Source organism: Manduca sexta, unplaced genomic scaffold (assembly GCF_014839805.1).
Source record: "Manduca sexta isolate Smith_Timp_Sample1 unplaced genomic scaffold, JHU_Msex_v1.0 HiC_scaffold_2813, whole genome shotgun sequence".
NCBI classification, from domain to species: Eukaryota; Metazoa; Arthropoda; class Insecta; order Lepidoptera; family Sphingidae; genus Manduca; species Manduca sexta.
In genome coordinates, this window is record NW_023593816.1 from 2,284 (window position 1) to 19,493 (window position 17,210).

At 34.2% G+C, this 17,210-nt stretch overlaps 1 protein-coding gene, 2 long non-coding RNA genes and 1 pseudogene across 4 annotated transcripts; 1 reads left to right on the forward strand and 3 right to left on the reverse strand.

Annotated features, from left to right (window-relative positions):
- Positions 1-243: 243 nt before the first annotated feature.
- On the reverse strand, positions 244-3,935 carry LOC119192465 (annotated as a pseudogene).
- Positions 3,936-8,444: 4,509 nt separating this feature from the next.
- On the forward strand, positions 8,445-9,605 carry LOC115446837. 2 transcript variants are annotated; one of them, XR_005113647.1, is made up of 3 exons: positions 8,445-8,863; positions 9,038-9,194; positions 9,483-9,605. It is a non-coding gene; the product is annotated as an uncharacterized LOC115446837 (long non-coding RNA). The 2 variants fall into 2 exon arrangements; XR_003938955.2 differs by lacking the exon at positions 8,445-8,863 and having other exon boundaries at positions 8,966-9,194.
- Positions 9,606-9,669: 64 nt separating this feature from the next.
- Positions 9,670-10,094, reverse strand: LOC119192463. Its single transcript, XR_005113648.1, has 2 exons — positions 10,047-10,094; positions 9,670-9,758 (listed from the first exon to the last, which is right to left on the reverse strand). It is a non-coding gene; the product is annotated as an uncharacterized LOC119192463 (long non-coding RNA).
- A 4,338-nt stretch (positions 10,095-14,432) lies between these two features.
- On the reverse strand, positions 14,433-17,151 carry LOC119192464 (basic juvenile hormone-suppressible protein 2-like; the record flags this gene model as incomplete). The annotated part of the gene is given in 4 exon segments (XM_037446281.1): positions 14,433-15,536; positions 15,835-16,007; positions 16,093-16,926; positions 17,018-17,151. Coding segments are annotated over 4 exon segments (2,183 nt in total), but the record flags the coding sequence as incomplete, so codon positions are not given.
- Positions 17,152-17,210: the final 59 nt, after the last annotated feature.

Genomic DNA, 17,210 nt, shown 5'->3' on the forward strand with positions numbered 1-17,210 from the left:
AAGTAAATTCTTTTCGAGAATAATCTTTCCGGTAAATATTTTTATTCTGCGTGAAGTTTCCTTTCTTTCCGTATTGTGCTTTTTTTGCTTTATAGTCAAAAGGTGGCTTTCTTTTTGCGGCATAGTCAAAACTCGAAGAACCTAGTTTGAACATTGAACCCTGTTGAAATTTTAGGTCATCGATGTCTTTATTATACAGGGTTTCTTCACTGACGATATCTCTCTGCAATACTTCTTTGTTAACTTCCATTTCTAATTTTTTCACTGGAACTTCCACTATAGCAGTAGAAGTATATTCATTTTGAGAAAACTCCTTGGGGTAAATATTTTTATTTTGATCAAAGCTATCTTTCTTTTCATATAGATTCTTCTTTGCTTTGTAATCAAAAGGTGTCTTTCTTTTTGCAGCATAGTCAAATTTCGAAGATCCAAGTTTGAATATTGAAGCCTCTTGAAATTTTACGTCATCATCATCATTATTATATAGAGCTTCGTCACTAACGTCATCTTTTTCTAATACTCCTTTATTAACTTTCATTTCTAATTTTTCCCTTGGATCTTCAACTTTAGCAGTAGAAGTAAATTCATTTTGATAAAATTCCTTGGGGTAAATATTTTTATTTTGATTAAAGCTATCTTTCTTTTCATATTGATTCTTCTTTGCTTTATAATCAAAAGGTTGCTTTCTTTTGTAGCATAGTCAAAACTAGTAGAACCTAATTTAAATATTAAATCCTCGTCATCGTTTAAGTCATAATTTTCCTCAAAACTATCCATAAAACCTTCTCGTTCTTTTGATTCATTTTCTTTGAATTCTGTGGAATCTTCTTTTTTTCCATACTGGCCTTTTTTTGCACTGTAATCAAAAGGTTTCTTTCTATTTCCATCATAGTTTGGTTTCGAAGACGGATCATAAGTGTCCGTTCCATACCACTTTTTGGTGACACCAGGTCCACCATAGTTTTCAACTTTACCTTCCCTTTATGTGTGACAACAATTTCTTTAACCATCGCATTTGGCAATTCAAATAATTGTTTATCCTGCACAACTAAGTCAAGAGGGTATCCGGGACTCATTATAGCTTTATTAAATTCCATACTCTTCAGAGAATGCATTACACCGGTAGAATATTTAGCATACGGTGCAACAAATACAAAAATTTGGAGTGGTACACCTTTCATTGTGCCTTTTGGGGAGTACTCAATCTTGCTGGGTATCCGATTTGTGAGTCGACGGTTTTAAGAGGCAAAGAGTCTAAACCAAATTCAGCGTCTTCAACTTTCTTGCGTAATTTCTTAAAAGACATAAAATCTTCAGAGTAATGTTTCATGTCGTCGGATTTTCTTGAAATAATATTTGAACCAATTTTGAAGCGGTACTCAAATCTGTCAAGCAGAACAAATGAATTTTTCTTTTTTGCTAGTTCTCCGGGCAATATTTTCGGACCCAGATAAACTTTAACCACACCTCTTTGTGTTACTAATGACGAGACGTTGATTTTAATTGAGAATGGTCTGTGATTTAACCTAGGTTGTGCAATTTTGATTTGGTACGTAGAATTGTCGGCACCGCTTTTCAATGCATCCGTTGCATCAAACTCAAAGTAATCGTAAAACGTCATAACTTTTTTAACATCCACATTGATCACTTCTACCCCAGGGAAATAAAGTTCATTTCTTGCGTATGAAGGTAATAATTTAAGCGCCTCGTCCACCATGTCAACTATTTTTTTGTTCATTTTCCAAAATATTGGATCCCTTAGCGATGTCATATAATGTTCTAAAACCGAAGGACACCTAGAAAAAAAAAATTACATAATTTTATTAATTTAGTAAATAAGTTTATGAAAATTCATCACATTGTACAATTTTATCCATTCTTAAATTACCCGTTATCGCTGTGAGCTTTGCCAAGGAGCTGCCGTGCCAAAGTCTCATAACTTCTGTCACCCGTTACAAGGATTTCCATCAAGTGATTCAATATTTGAGTTTTATTGTACCCAGCATCTCTCTGCAAGTATTTCAACTTAAATAAATCATTATTGCTCTCCACGCGCTCATGGACGTTTATGACACGTTGAGCATAAATATAAATGTTAGTTTTATTAGTTTAATGCTTACCATATGGCTTACAACCGTTCCAATGTTGTTCTCAATGGTCTGTAACAATGCAACGTCTTCATTGTCTGGCAACTGTACAGGTGACGGTCTAGAAATAAATTCGTTTCCGTTTGTATATATTAACATCGGATCGTAAGGAACATCAAACAAAGTGGGATCATTCCAGGTCCAACTTTCAAGCTCTGGCAATCCATTAGCATATCTCTCTAAATTATATCTCGCCATGAATTGCTTCATCATTTGATATACGTCCTCTCCGTATCGTCCATCGATTCCTATATTGAACCAAGGTGCTTGTTTCAGTTTTCTAATAAAATAATAAGAATTTAAGCCGATATCTTCACGGAAATATGCCAGTTTCGATTCATCGTTATTGTCATAGAAGATTGATGTGTAATTAGCATCCAGCTGGTACGCGTTGCCTTCGACGTGGACGCCCTCAGACAGTTCTATGTTTACACCGCCAGCTAATTTGGTTCCTTCCAATATAACATCCTTACGTATGAAATAGTTGGGTAATAATTCATATGGAGCAGGTACTACTAATCTTTCAGTATCTTTCCTATTTGCGATTGCCAAGTAAATGGCATCTAGGTATAAACCACAATTTAAATTTTGTCTTGCCCATGCTGCTCCCTTGAAGAAAATATCAAAGTTTTGGCATAGTATAAAATATCATATATTGCTTCAAGTTCACTAAGGTGATCAATATTATATTCAGTAAATATTTCTCCTTTCGGTAAAAATCCTTTTCCGTTTTTCAATTTCTGGAAGTTAGGTAACGCGTCTGGTTTCTGAAAATAACCACAAAATTATTTATAAATTTTGAACTAATCCAGCTTCCCAAGTATATTTGAAATGTGTTTTTTTATTTATTTTACCCAATAATTTTCAGTTGTTAACTCCGATGTAAATTCTTGTGCTGTTCTAATAATAACCGGGTCGCTGCTGTCTTCACATACGTTTTCAAATAATGGAAGAACTAGTTTCTGTAAATGCATCCATTGTGGTGGAGCTGTAAATATATTGTAAAAATATATGTATTAGCAAAAATACATGAGCAAAAGACATACTTTCTTTAGCCATTTTTGTGTATTGCAAAAGAGATATAACAGATATGTGTCACTTTAACGTACGTAGAAATTAAATTAATTTATTTGTACAGGTATAATTATAATGGCATCAAGAAAAATATTTGTTTAAAATCTGTTCTAGTCACACTTTGATGCCATCGTTTAGATTAAACACTTTCCGACGTGTTCTATCTGATCTCATCTGATCTGATAAGCGAAAGTGTGTCTTATTATCTAAATAGCGCACGGTTTTTTTTTGCTTTGTATGAAAAGACGAGCTTGCCGTTCGCTGGATGGTGAGCGATACGACGATATACAGTAGAGACACCATCCAACACATTGAATTACAAAATATTGTTTGGTATTCCAATGCGTTCGCCATCCTGAGATATGAGATGTTAAGTCTTATTATGTCTAGTAGTTACACGGGCTACAATGTTCTTCAAACAGGAACACAACACTGACTACAGACTCTTGCTTGGCGGCAGAAGGAAATTATATTTTTTATATTTTTCGTTTAAAGAATTAAATATTAAATAGTATAAGGGTATTTCTACTTCAGGCTTTCGATATGGTACAGTCATTGAATAATAAAACGAATTATGATTAGGACTTACCATTATTTGACGATGGTCCAGTAGGAACTTTAATTAAATACCCTGAAGTCCCGACCAGGAACGTTACAACTATTGTTAATGCTTTCATATTGTATCGCAAACTGTGTTGTTTGAACTAAGTTCTCCAATTTATATAAAACGTTAGAGTTCATAGACATACGAAGACTAAATATTGATAAAACAGTTGAATGCACTGATGTTATGAACTATTGTGCAGAATGACATAAAGGAGATTCGGTCAATAGTCTCAAATCTCTCGGAATTGAAAATGTATTGAATAATGTTTACAATTGTTTACATATCGGTACATAATAGTATGTTTACATCGGTGGCGTAGTTGTTGTTGTACGACTGCAGTACTCACGTCTCGGGTTTGATGCCTTGGTCGGGCAAAGTCATAGTGGGGTATACTCGGTATCAGTGCGTTGTCTGGAAGACGTGCCTGATATGGTAATAGGCTCGCCCTCTGTCACATCATGGGATGGAATACAGATAGCTGAAAGTGAGTGCAACAGTTGCGCACCTGACTACCCATTTGTAGATAAAAATCATGAGTGTGTATGTGAGTGTATAAGCTATAATCCTAAATAGGACTGGCTGGTATAAGACACTCTTTGTTTCTTAATAATGTTAGATTCGTAAAAGATACTACTCGATATTTGAAATTCAAAAAGTTACATTGATCAAATTCGATTTTAAACGACGAAGGATATCAGGGTAAAATAAAACAAATTCTCTTGAGGTATATTGTCTAGTAATTAGCCCGTATAATATATTTTTGTAGGTGTTTTGCAAAAGGCATTAATTATTATCATAGTTCCAATTAATTCATGTTACGGTGAATAAACTTATTAATATAATACAGGAGATAAGAATGTGAGAATAATATATTATGATACTTAGTGCATAATAAGATTATATAGTAATAGGTAAGTATAATTCAAAAATTAACCTTAATATAAATATGACGTGTCTGGTATTTTAAAATATCTTAAAGGTAATATAGTACTTAAAGACACACATGAAACAATATACTTGACTTAAAACAACACTTTAACATGAGTTATACTCACTATAAATATAAAAGATAGCTGAGTAAGTTTCGGACAAAATAAACAGTATAAAAAAGGAATGTTAATTTTATAAGCCATGAGGCCAATACTAATACATGAAGAGAATTTGTCGGAGCGGCAACATATTTTCAATCAGAAACACACTTTAATAATAATAATATGTTGTATTAACTATCAAAATTATAAGAAATCAGAAACCAAAAACCGGGATTTTTGGCGTAAATCTTTGCTATTCATGGATGATCTTTTGGCACAATGTTAGCAGTGACAAAGATGAATATGTGGTTCCATTTGGTAATGCAATGTAAAAAGACCCTGTTTATGTTACTGAAAAAGCCCGAATGTCAGTTAATTTTAGATCATGCTGGTACACTATAAAATTTACCAATGTGAGATGTAAGGATTCTTATATACAAATGAATTTTTTTCTGACTTTTACCATTATATTTTGTCTGACTAATTAAATTTTGGTTCAGGCTCAGATAAGGCAATCTGGGTAAAAGATTGGGCAACGAAACAATGTATTTATTTCTTAATTATTTATTTTAATCAGACCATCAGTCAAGCTCTTATGTTGCGCCAAATTATTTTTATCAAAACAAAAACTTTTTTTACCTATAACGTGCACAAGAGTTTAATGCATAAAATAATTAATATTTTTCTAGATACATAGATTCTTACATAAAATTGCTTACAAAATCTTATTATATTGAATACAGAAATAGCTTTATTTGAAATTTATAATTTTATACACCATTAACTCCTGTTAGCACATTTATAATAGTGTCTAAAACATCAAACAAGAATGATTTGTAACTATCGCTAAGGTAAGTAAATCCTGTAACACATTTCAAATAAATGTTGGCGCTAATTAATGGGTTTTGTTTATGGACATCGCAGACGTTCTAAAACGGGCAAGGGAAGCATTCCTTATAAATGTCATGGATATCTTTATAATATATTGCAACCTAACTTCAAATTGCATTAATTTTTCAAACCAACAAATTTTTACCAATCCGTAGGATCCTTGTTTGTAAAAATTTCGATAACTTTGTCGGTAATTAGGTAGGTATTATTTGTTGTTTTTGTTTTTATAAATTGCGTCAAAGTGACCGCGTTGTGGCTGCATGTGGTAAATATAGTACGTTTCAAATCTCGACTTACAAAAAAAGTGCTATAATTAACGATCTTCAGGACGATGTCGGCATGATAACTTATTTGGAGTGATTTTACCATGCTGCCTCAATTGCACGGTTATATTTTTCACCATGAAGGTATCTGGTATAAAATACATACCGATTACCTCCCGTCACCCATCCGTAAGGTTTAATTGTAATAGATTGCCTGCATACCCTCAAATTGCAACCTTATTCCAATTTAATAAATTTGAAAAACAAACACTGTCCCTTTTAAAAGTGTTAGGCGGTTGAGTCGAAACATAATAAATATTATTGCCTGAAAATGGGATATTGAGTCAGTAGGAGAGGAGGCCCGTGCCCAGCAGTCGGTAGTATATACTACAGGGCTGGTATTATTATATTTTTTTCATTAAGCATTAGCTACCCGACAGACTTTGTCCTGTATTAACTATGAATTTGCAGCGCGCATTCTGTCAATCGCTGACAGTTATCTCAAACCACTGACAATTATGTAAAATGAATATTATTAAGCTTTCTTAATTTTTACTATTACGGTCATATTTCTTTATTTTTTATTTTATAAGAACCTTCTCCTGATAATAATTAACACAATAAAAAATGTTAAAATGTTCCATCCGTTCACGCGTGATGCGATGACCTAAGGAAATTAATAGAGATTCATTTTTATATATATCGACGTTTATAAACTATTTTGCGAGCATATAAATGCACTACTCTAAACAACAATAAAAAAACAAATTGTATTTTTTTCCTTTCTCTGTATCAAGTACTGTACTGTTGTTTATACATTAAACAGATTTTGAAAAGAGCAACACCAGTTTCTTGCCCGTTCTTCTCTGGTAAGAACTGCTATTCGAACTGGTGGTAAATGATGGTAGTAGGTGATCTAAATGATGTATAATATTTTACAGGTTCAAATAAATTATTCATTACATTTATTATAGATTTCTGTCCATATCCGGTAGGTATGTTATCATACTTTGCAACAATGTTGCATTCGGATACAAGGGAAATTTTTTAATCAGTCAGGTCACGTCTCATTGTTATCGAAAGTGTCTGAAATTGTTGAAAAATATTATTCAACTTTAACCTTTAACGATAATGAAAGGTGACTCAATTTTGTTTGTTATGCGTGATAGAGAGGTAATCGCGGGCCAATCACAATGATTACAGTCTGCCTAATGTTTTGGTTCTAATCATTTACTGATTAGTGATGTTTCCAAATAATATTTAATAAAAACATATTTTACCATAATATTGTTATGTTTGTAGCTTTGTTTTGGGCGGTTTTTCTGTTCTTATTTTATTTTAGATGTGAGCTGTGGTCATTTATTTTGTTAGCATGTAAATTAAAATGTTCCCAGTTAATGAACCTAGAAAAAATATGAATCAATAATGTTTTACCAAATCATTTTATATAATAGACTTAAAGCGCTCAGGAGTAATGAAGCTACATTACTTAATAGTGAAAAGAAATCAAAATCGGTATAGTAGTTCCCGAGATTAGCACATTCAAACAAACAAGCTCTTCAGTACATACTTATTAGTATAGATTAAAATAGTTCCGAACATGTACTTGCAGTCTGCACCTGTCACTAAATTATGAACTCAAATAATCTGACTTATGAAAAATGTAGTCCTATAATTTATGTATTTTGTAAATGCCAATAAAGTGATAATTAAATAATGTTTTTTATAATTTGACCATTTGGCAATTACAGGCGGACGTTTCATCTACAATACTTTTTTGTTTCATGAAAAGCATGTTTCATCTTAAAATCTTTCGTAGAGATTTTATAATATGTTGGGCCAAGGTTATACCTTGTACCCGTAATGGCTACATTTGTGTAAAAACCTTTTATAACTATGTAGTAAGTTTTTCGTTAAATAATACACTCCGTCACATGAAAATCTGTTAGTAATTTAAATACAACTAAAGTAGATACCATCGAATAATATAGATAATATTATATTTGTTTGTTGATTTTTCTAAAAATGTAACACGTAATATATATATATATTTATTTTTATTTATTTGGCCACCAACAATTGTTTACACTATTACTTATGAATTAAATATAAAAACTAATACAATTAAGTTGCACAAATGTAACAATTATTTAAAGGTTGGCACAGCATGCAATAAATCCCCAATTATGTGTAATTCATAATCCTCCGATGACTTTGGCGTAAATACGTATGCACATTCGTTTAAATGTTGATAACTTGTTTTACTGACACCTAGCGGCCTATTGTCAGACTATTAATATAGTGAGTAGAAGCTTACAATTTAGTTTTGGAATAGAATATAGATGGCGCTGCAAGTGTATTTCGGTCGAAAACAGAGAGTCTACTTCGAAAAACGAAATCCGTAGTTTCGGATGACGGATCGTACATTTTGTTACTACGAAGTGTTTCGGATTCGATGACGGATTCGACGACGGATCCGTAATCGGATTTTGACACTTATGACATTTTTACTTTCGTCGACCGCACTATGAAAACCCATTTGACATAAAATACATCGTTTCTTCGTTCGGATCTTAGCGTTAATTTTACGAAAGCTCTAAGCCTTTCGTTTGATTTTCGTTTGGTACTCCAGAGGTTTTAAAATTGCTCAATAACTCCTGTGTGAAGAATTGTTGCAATAGGAAAGTGCTGGGCGAAGTTGGAAGCGTCTCTAACTGCGTAAAACCTTCGTAACATGGAATTTGTAAGAGCTTATAGGACTTTGCCACCCCTTTTTGAAACCATCTGCGAGGATATAGTTCCACTAATTCCTCCAAAGAACATATACGGGGAATTGATACTACCACTAAGGTAAGCTACAGAAGAAATATTACTTTCTGCCTTTCTCAAGAACCTAGCTGGTATTAGTATTGTAGTATTCTTAACGTCTAAATGATCTTGTTTTTGTTTTTTGATACATTGTACTAAAATGTATATAATATTTTTCTAATTTCATATTTTGACTGCGCTACATTTTTATTCCAGGAGTTGTTAGGGAGCTGTGGAACTAAGTGTAGATGGGTCCATGGCCCAGCAAACAGTCTCTGAGTACCTCAGGCAAGTGTCTGAGTCAGCCTCATATATTGACTAAATTTATAAAATTTCCACAAAACCGACAAGAAAGGACTCTTATTAAAGAACAGTGAGTTAATAGATATTAATCATTCTTAGAAAGTACCTAAGTATCATCCACATAGCATTAGCCTTTAATTTAAAATAAATTTAAACACTTTATTTACTTAGGTTAAACAAGCCATTAATAATTTCTCATTTTTCATAAATATGTAATTCCAGGCAGAATGTATGTGGGTGCATTGACTGCACCCATATAAACATTAGAAAACTTATGAATTTTATGCCATCCTTTGTACAAAGTGCCTATGACTTTGAATTTATTAGACTTTAAACATAATATGTTTTCTTGTTTCAGAATCAAATAATTAAACAACTACTAACTCGCTAGAGCTGCCATAACCAACACTGCATCACGCATGGAAGATTAACTACCAAATATATGTTATCGGAAAATAAAACATTATTACAATCATTTTTATATTTGTTTTTTATTTTTGTTTATTCATTTCTTTTAACTCTCTCAGAACCCCCTGCAGTACTTCTTTTTTTTTTCAGTTCAGTCAATGCGAAGGACCCGATTAGAGGTCCGCCTGTGTCGCTGGGTGCACTCGTCGTCGTACTCTCCTTGAAACTGTTAGGTGGAATCATAAGAAAAATATTAATTATTTATTGTAAACATCCTAACACAGGGTACATAAATATATGGGTTCTTGTTCCTACTGGGATGAAAAATAATAAAATTCATAGAAAGATTGAATAAATTTTACCATAAAAACCATTGTGTATATCGATGGGCAAAACTAATGATTTCTTTAATAGATCAAACCAAAATTTACTTGTTATTACACAATAACTGCCTTTACAATGAAAAAGATCATTTGTTTAAAGCGAGTAAATAACATTTTAATAATAAAGTTACCAATACAATCAATAATTTTACTTGTAAATTACAATTCCAATTTGTTGTGATTTTCGCCAATCAACTTGTCAATGTCCATCAATTGTCAAAAATTCTAATATTCCACAGATTAAAACATAATGCAATAAGACCGTAGATTGCATAATCAGTAAAATATTTATTATTTTGTCATTAATAAACATTTAGAGTTATGAAATAATAGATAGATTGCAGAAAACCTAATTAGACATCCAATTTATATGTTTTTTTTACAAGAATGCCATGATAGGTAAAAATTACGGTTTTTGAAGATACACATCTCTAATCCGACACAATATTTTCATTCGAACGATTGTTTATGGTTCCGAAAGGAACGATGACGGATCCGATGTAATTTGGTAGTAGGGTTAAATCCGAAGTTCGTCGTTTCTTCGTTTCGGAACGACGTTTCGATGTTCGTTTTTCGAAGTAGGGCCTCAGAGGCGTGTTTTTATAAAATCTAAGTACCTGATGAGAGTCCATCCATAATTATCTTATGCGTATAATGCATAGGTAAATTATTATAAAATTACTTTTATCACTGAGGAATTTCATAAACTTTGGGATTTATTGGTAATTACTAGGTAAGTATACCTAAGTCTGCATCTAGTCACTTCCTACGACTTTTATCAGGTTGTCGTCTATATGAAATTAGTTTTGCCCTTGATCAGCTCAGAAACTAGATAAGGTGGGCGAGAACCGAATCACTGCAGAGATATTGAATGCGGACGAACCACTGGTATCGAAAATCACGTCTTTTTTGAACACACACACGATTTCATTCCCGAAGTGGTAGGCACAACTGATGCACCTACTTTCTGTCCCATGTTGTGATAGGAGGCGGGCCTATTCATATCGGATACAAATTGTAGACTATGAGCTGATATCGAAAGAAAAAAATCCTATATCAGTTTGCCCGACCGAATTTTATTTTTCAAAATATTAGTATAACGAGTTCTGAACTTCGGGTCCATGGAAGTTAAGAATTTTGAATTACAAATCACTCCGTTCGTGATCCCGAAACGTTAGATGTTTTCTTACAATGCCCTATAATTATTACACAAAGTAGTTACAATGTTATTCAGCCCGAAACCCAACAACAATAGTGCTTCTATAGTATTAATTAGTGGGTAAAAAATAGACAACAGTATAAAACCACCAGCTGAGCTCTTACATACCTACGAGACCTAGCAGCTCCATCTCAATCCATTCTGTTTGAGGATGTGACCTTTCAGCCACGGAAATAGGATTGAAATAGAACTATTTTTGAAGAAAAAGCATATCGTTAGATCCACACTGAGCCTTGTTTATGAGCATTTTTCAAAGCTTATTGCCAATTTTTTCGAGCGCAACCTAAATGATCTCCAGTATGCCGAAAAAGTGTCATTATGATACAAATAAGTTTCAAGGTAAATCTACGGATTAGTGAATAATTAAGTAAAAATATTTTTCTTTGTTTATCGAAAGTTTGAAATAACGTGTAGACCAACTTAGTTTGTGTGCAGTGCGAGGTAAAACGTGGTGAAAAAGGAGTGCACTAATTGCACCTCTGCCTACTTCTTCGGACATAAAAGGCGTGAATGCGTGTTTAATCTAATAATATAAAGTTGACGAGTTTGTTTGTTTGTTTGACAACGCTGATGATGAAAATTGTTTTAGTGTTGGATAGCCCATTTAACCCGGCGAGCGTGTGGCGGGGTATGTCATACCCCCCATGTTAATTACTGGCGTATATTTTTTGTGCCTGACTTTCAAACTTATAGTCTCTTTGAGTAGCTGGAGTTACAGGGTTGCGGAAGGTAATAGTGGGGTGATCACAGTGTCGCGGCAACTTGCATTCGAGTTACACGCTTGCAAACTGAGTTTGGGTACGTGATACCCCGCCTCATAGCTGGTGTGACAAAAACTAAAATTGCTTTTTCTGCTATTTTAACTTATTTTCTTTGTTTAATTGTAGATTTTAATAGAAAATGGATGTTGAAAATAGAAAAACAACTTCGGTCCATGATAGAAGATGTACTTACTAGAACAGGGTTTCGCAAACTTTTATTTAGTGCGGACCGCTAATGCCACCTCATGCGACCTTTTTTGCGACCAAAGTCGTAATGTTTGGGTTGATGTTGTTCAGTTGGATTCTAAAATTGTTTTTACTAGCAGTTTACTTCTGAATTTATTTTTTAGATATACAAGAGTGCAAAAGCGTGCACTTTATAGTTTTTCTTTTAACTTTTATTTTACTTGCGGATCCCCTGAGAGGGGGCCCGCGGGCTAGGGGTCCTATGTTTCGTGAAAATCAGGGCAAAGACACTAAATGGACCGATTTCATCCGTAACTTAGGCTTGGCTTTTAGTTTACGAACACCTGAAGATGTGAAATGACAAAAATATATATTCCGATTTATATACGTCAGAGAATTTCTTCCCAGATCAACGAATCACTTTCATCGACTCAAAATGTTCCTGGTCATTTTATTAGATGTAGAGATTACCCCAACAAAAATAATCATAAGACAAAATACTCATGAACAAGCTGAGGAAAGGCTATTAGTGTGGAGCATGCAACGTTTTTGCAAAAACTGCACAGATTTTATCTCCAGTTCCTAAGATGTTCCTAAACTTTTTGTGTTTTTTTAGTTTATAAAGAAAATTATTTCATATTCTATCATACGATTAAGTTTTTTTATCATAAAACTGGTTTTACTTTAGTTCCTTTTAGTTTTAAGAGACTGAAAGTGTTTGTTTGAAATTCAAAGTGACTTATTTCCATCGAGGTAAAAAAATAAAATTGTTAAAATGGTGCGATTGTTTTATTTCCAATGCGTTATGATGGTATTGTCTTATTATACCAAAAAATAAATAGTATAATACTTCTTCAGAAACAAGTTTTATAGCCAATTTTTTTAAGGGGTATGTCATAGCCTGCCTCATACTGCTTGTTACATTTTTTCACCACACGCTCGCCGGGTTAACTAACAAGGCTATGGGCTATATACCATCACCCTATGAGTAATAGGAGCGGTGATCTGTGACAAATGTTGTAAAAAAAAAAAAAAAAACAGGAAATTTATTTATTTTGAGAGCTTCCGCTGCGTGCGCCATGTAAACGGTTGACGTTACGCAACAAACATGTATAACATAATTGTCCCTCTTAAAAATTCTAAAAATATATTGTAAACCAAAATCTCCCGCCGCATCTGTCTGATTGTCAGAAAAAACAAATTCTGATGAAATTTGGTATGGAGATAGTTTGAGACCCTGGAAAGGACATAAGCCACTTTTATTTTATGTTCTGTACACATGGTATTCAGGCGGACTTAACGCCATGGGCATTCTCTCCCAGTCAACCTTGGGGTGGTGTAAAGAGCATGAAGGCAGGTGCATAATAAAAGAAAGTGAAAAACACATAAAAAGAGTTATAATAAACAAATGTAAAAACGACATTATCGCATATATAAAAAATACACACACACACACATATATATATATAAATAAATAAATACACTAATAAGTCAATGAGATGAATCGACAATATCCCGGGATAGGAATCACTTTCTATCCCGAGAAATTATATAGCGGGACTTTTTCCCAGAAAACTAACACCTTAGCGAAACGGTAAGCAAAACCTATATATTATATGAATAATGAAAATGAAAAGTTTTCATTTACGTCAGTGAATTACTGTTTTAAATAATTACGCAGCGCCTTACAATCTAACTGTGGCTTTGCTAATTTATGAAAACTGTCACGAGCTATCATTAATGTGTATAGTTTAAATGCGATGTTGAATGTGTTTAAATTGCGAAAACATATAAAGTGAAACGTTTGTGATACTCTAGGACTTGATAAAATGAAAACATTATTGTTTTGAAATAATTTGAATTTTCGAGTGCCCGTTCTATCATGTTTGCTTGTGTAGTCTAGAGTATGTTAAAACGCTTTTATTCGAGAGAATTATTGTAATATAGAGAATGTTTATAATCAGAAAAATCTCTAATACAATCACATAAACTTCTGTTTATGAACGTGTTTATTACTACGATGAAATATTAACCATTTTATTGTATAGCCCAAAGGCAATAAACAATCAACTTATTTATGATATATTTTAAATTCATAAATAACAAATAATGTGTTTTTGTATACATCTAGAAGTTTAATACTATTTTTTTTTTGAAACACTAATTTTATCATTAATGTTGATTTAGCTCCCAATAACTGTGATTACTTATAGGAAGTTGAAAATTAAAATTATAAGGGCTAGTGTACATTAAAATATTTTGTGTATTTCATTTTCTGCTTCTTAATAAAGATTTGTAAGGATAGAATAGAAACGAAATAATATTATTATAATCAAATTTATTTTTTTTCATTTTTTAGGATGCTATTTTCGCCATGGTCACAAAGTATTGCAGTAAGTGATGCTGATTATATTTACAAATCGAACACGCTGACATTGCTGTCGACTTTAGTGTTAATGTTCATGTGAACATCAGTGTCAACAAAATACGTGTCAGAATTGATGGGCGTACGGTCTACCATGTTGTAGTTCCTCAGCACCCAGCGGTCCCATCGGGTCCTCATGTCGCACACTTGCTTTTTGTGGAAGATCACCACATCAACGAACTTCATGTTGGGCGTGTAGAAGGTCGACACATCAATATGACGGTCCAGAGGGAAACCAAGCGGCATCTTGTCCAGCAAGACAGTCGATCTGAAGTCCACAAACAGGTCCTTACGTGTTGTGTCCAGTATAGACATGTCAACGTTATCTACCAACTTCAGAGGAGTCACGATGACGTAGAACATCATCTTCATACCACCAACGAAACCTTTAGGTAGCAGGAGCCTGGTCGGGAAGCCAGTGTGGTAGTTCCTTAGGTCCTTTATGAGCATATCCCTCATGTCAGTGATGGTGTCAACCTTCTTCCAGAGGTCGCGTGTCATGATTCTGTCGCGGACAAGGTTGTGCATGTCATAGGAGTTCCTCACAATCGTGTTCTTTCCGGTGTTAAGTTTGTAAATGAACGTGTCCATCTCGACGAAGTTGAGGCGGTTGACGTTTATATCGATGAGGCGGCCCAGGTGGTCCTCCTTCGGTCCCAAGAAGATCCTCACGACACAGTCTACAGCCTTGTCGGAAAGCACATCAAGGGTGACTTTGAATGGCTGGTGGTTAAGACGGCGTTTTCTGACGAAGAATGCCATGTCTGAGCTAGTCTTTTTAAGTTCATCCTCGTTCAGAATAACAGCGTTGGTCATGTCCATCAGGTAGTCATCGAAGTAGGTAACAAGTTTGTCAACAACTACGTTGTCGATCTTGACTCCAGGGAAGTAGAGGTCATCCTTGTTGTAGCAAGGTAGGCGTTTCTTGAACAGGATCAATAAGTCAACGATGCGCTTCTGCAGTTGGTAGAACACTGGGTCACGAAGAGCGGTCTGGTAGAAGTCCAGGATGGAAGGAACGACGAAGTACCTGAAAATATTTGTTATTACTATCAGTAGTTCATGTGTTATTTAAATATTCGGTAGAGAATTAATTGTATAGATAGTTTGCAACCCTGATTATACTTTCCCACTAGTAAAACTAGCTTAGACTGCATGGGCTTCTTCTACTAATGACAGAGATAGCCCATAACCCTGGCCAAGTGCGGGTTAATGCATATGATACAGTATAATAAGTACAAATAATGAAATAACGATGTATTCTAGATTATTTTGGAGAACTTATTCCCTGGATTGATATTTTTGGTTGTTGTAAAGATCAAGCTTACTTGTCACTGTTGAAGTAATTAAGGCCAAGAGATGACTTCATGATGATGAGCAGGTAACGGTAAGCATCAACATGTTTGTAGTCCATTTCATTCTTGTCCATCTTGCCGAAGATCAGTTTGCCCAAAACTTCAACGTCGTCAGCCTTTGTCAATTCGTATCTTAAACCGTTGATCTGCAAACAAAAACAAATATAAATATTATGTTCTTGTTTCCCATATGAAACCAAATTTTGAGAGTAATTATCTTATAATACCCACTTCGACGAATCCTTTGATGATAGCTTCCTTAATGATCATTTCGTAGTCCTCGCAAAGACGGATGACGTCAACATTGTCGTCTCTAGCAATAACGTAGTTGTTGAACCTTACTGGGATTTCAACACCGTTGTGAAGCTTCAGCCATGGCCAGTATCCCTTTTGGATGGGCTTGTACCAGGACAGTTCATGAATTTTACCTAATCCGTTGGACAAGCGCTCAAGGTAGTATCTAGCCAGGATTTGTTGGTACATGTACAGCGTAAGCTCGAAACGTCTGACATTGAATTTGTCGTAAATCTGATCCTTCATCCAGAACGGATAGTCAATGTGGAAGTAGTAATAGTAAGTGTTTAAGTCAATATCTTCAGTGAAGTATCGGAGCTTGTCTTCTACGTTTAAGTTCACGCGTTTGTCATATACATTCTCATCAATGATGTATACGTCTTTCTCAGTCTTTTTAATGCCGTAGAAGTCGCAGAGCTTGAGATCAAGGAGTCCTCTCCTCATTTTGAGTAAGTAAGCCTTCTGGATGACGTCGGCGCGTACGAAGTAGTAAGGATAGATTTCGTAGGGAGGAGGAAGGATGATGCCTTTGCAGTCAGTGCGGTGTCTGACAGCAACAGTGAGAGCGTATACAAACATGCCTTCGTTGAGGTAAAGACGCATCCAGCAAGCGGTCTTGATGAATGTGGTGAAGTCCTTAGCGTAGTACAGAAGGTGGAACATGTTAACAACTTCCTTCAGCTGGCGGTCGACGTGCAGAGTGAAAACTTCACCTCGTGGCAGCGTACCGATCTTAACCATATTGACAAAGGTCTTCACAACATCGGTTTTCTAGAAGGAAGAAATAATAACTCAATTTTTACTCTAGAATTTCATAAAATTCAAACTTTCAAATTCCTAAAATTTAAATTTTTTTACTTACAGTGTAAAATTCGACGTTGTCTTCAATCTTGAAATTCTTGCCAATATCCTCGATTTCCTTGTACATAACAGGTTCCGTCACGTGGTTCAACAACTTCAAGATGAAGATTTGCCTTTGTTTGATATCCATGTTCACTATAAAAATTTAATATATTTATACTACAGTTTTATATTTAATTATATTGCATATCAAA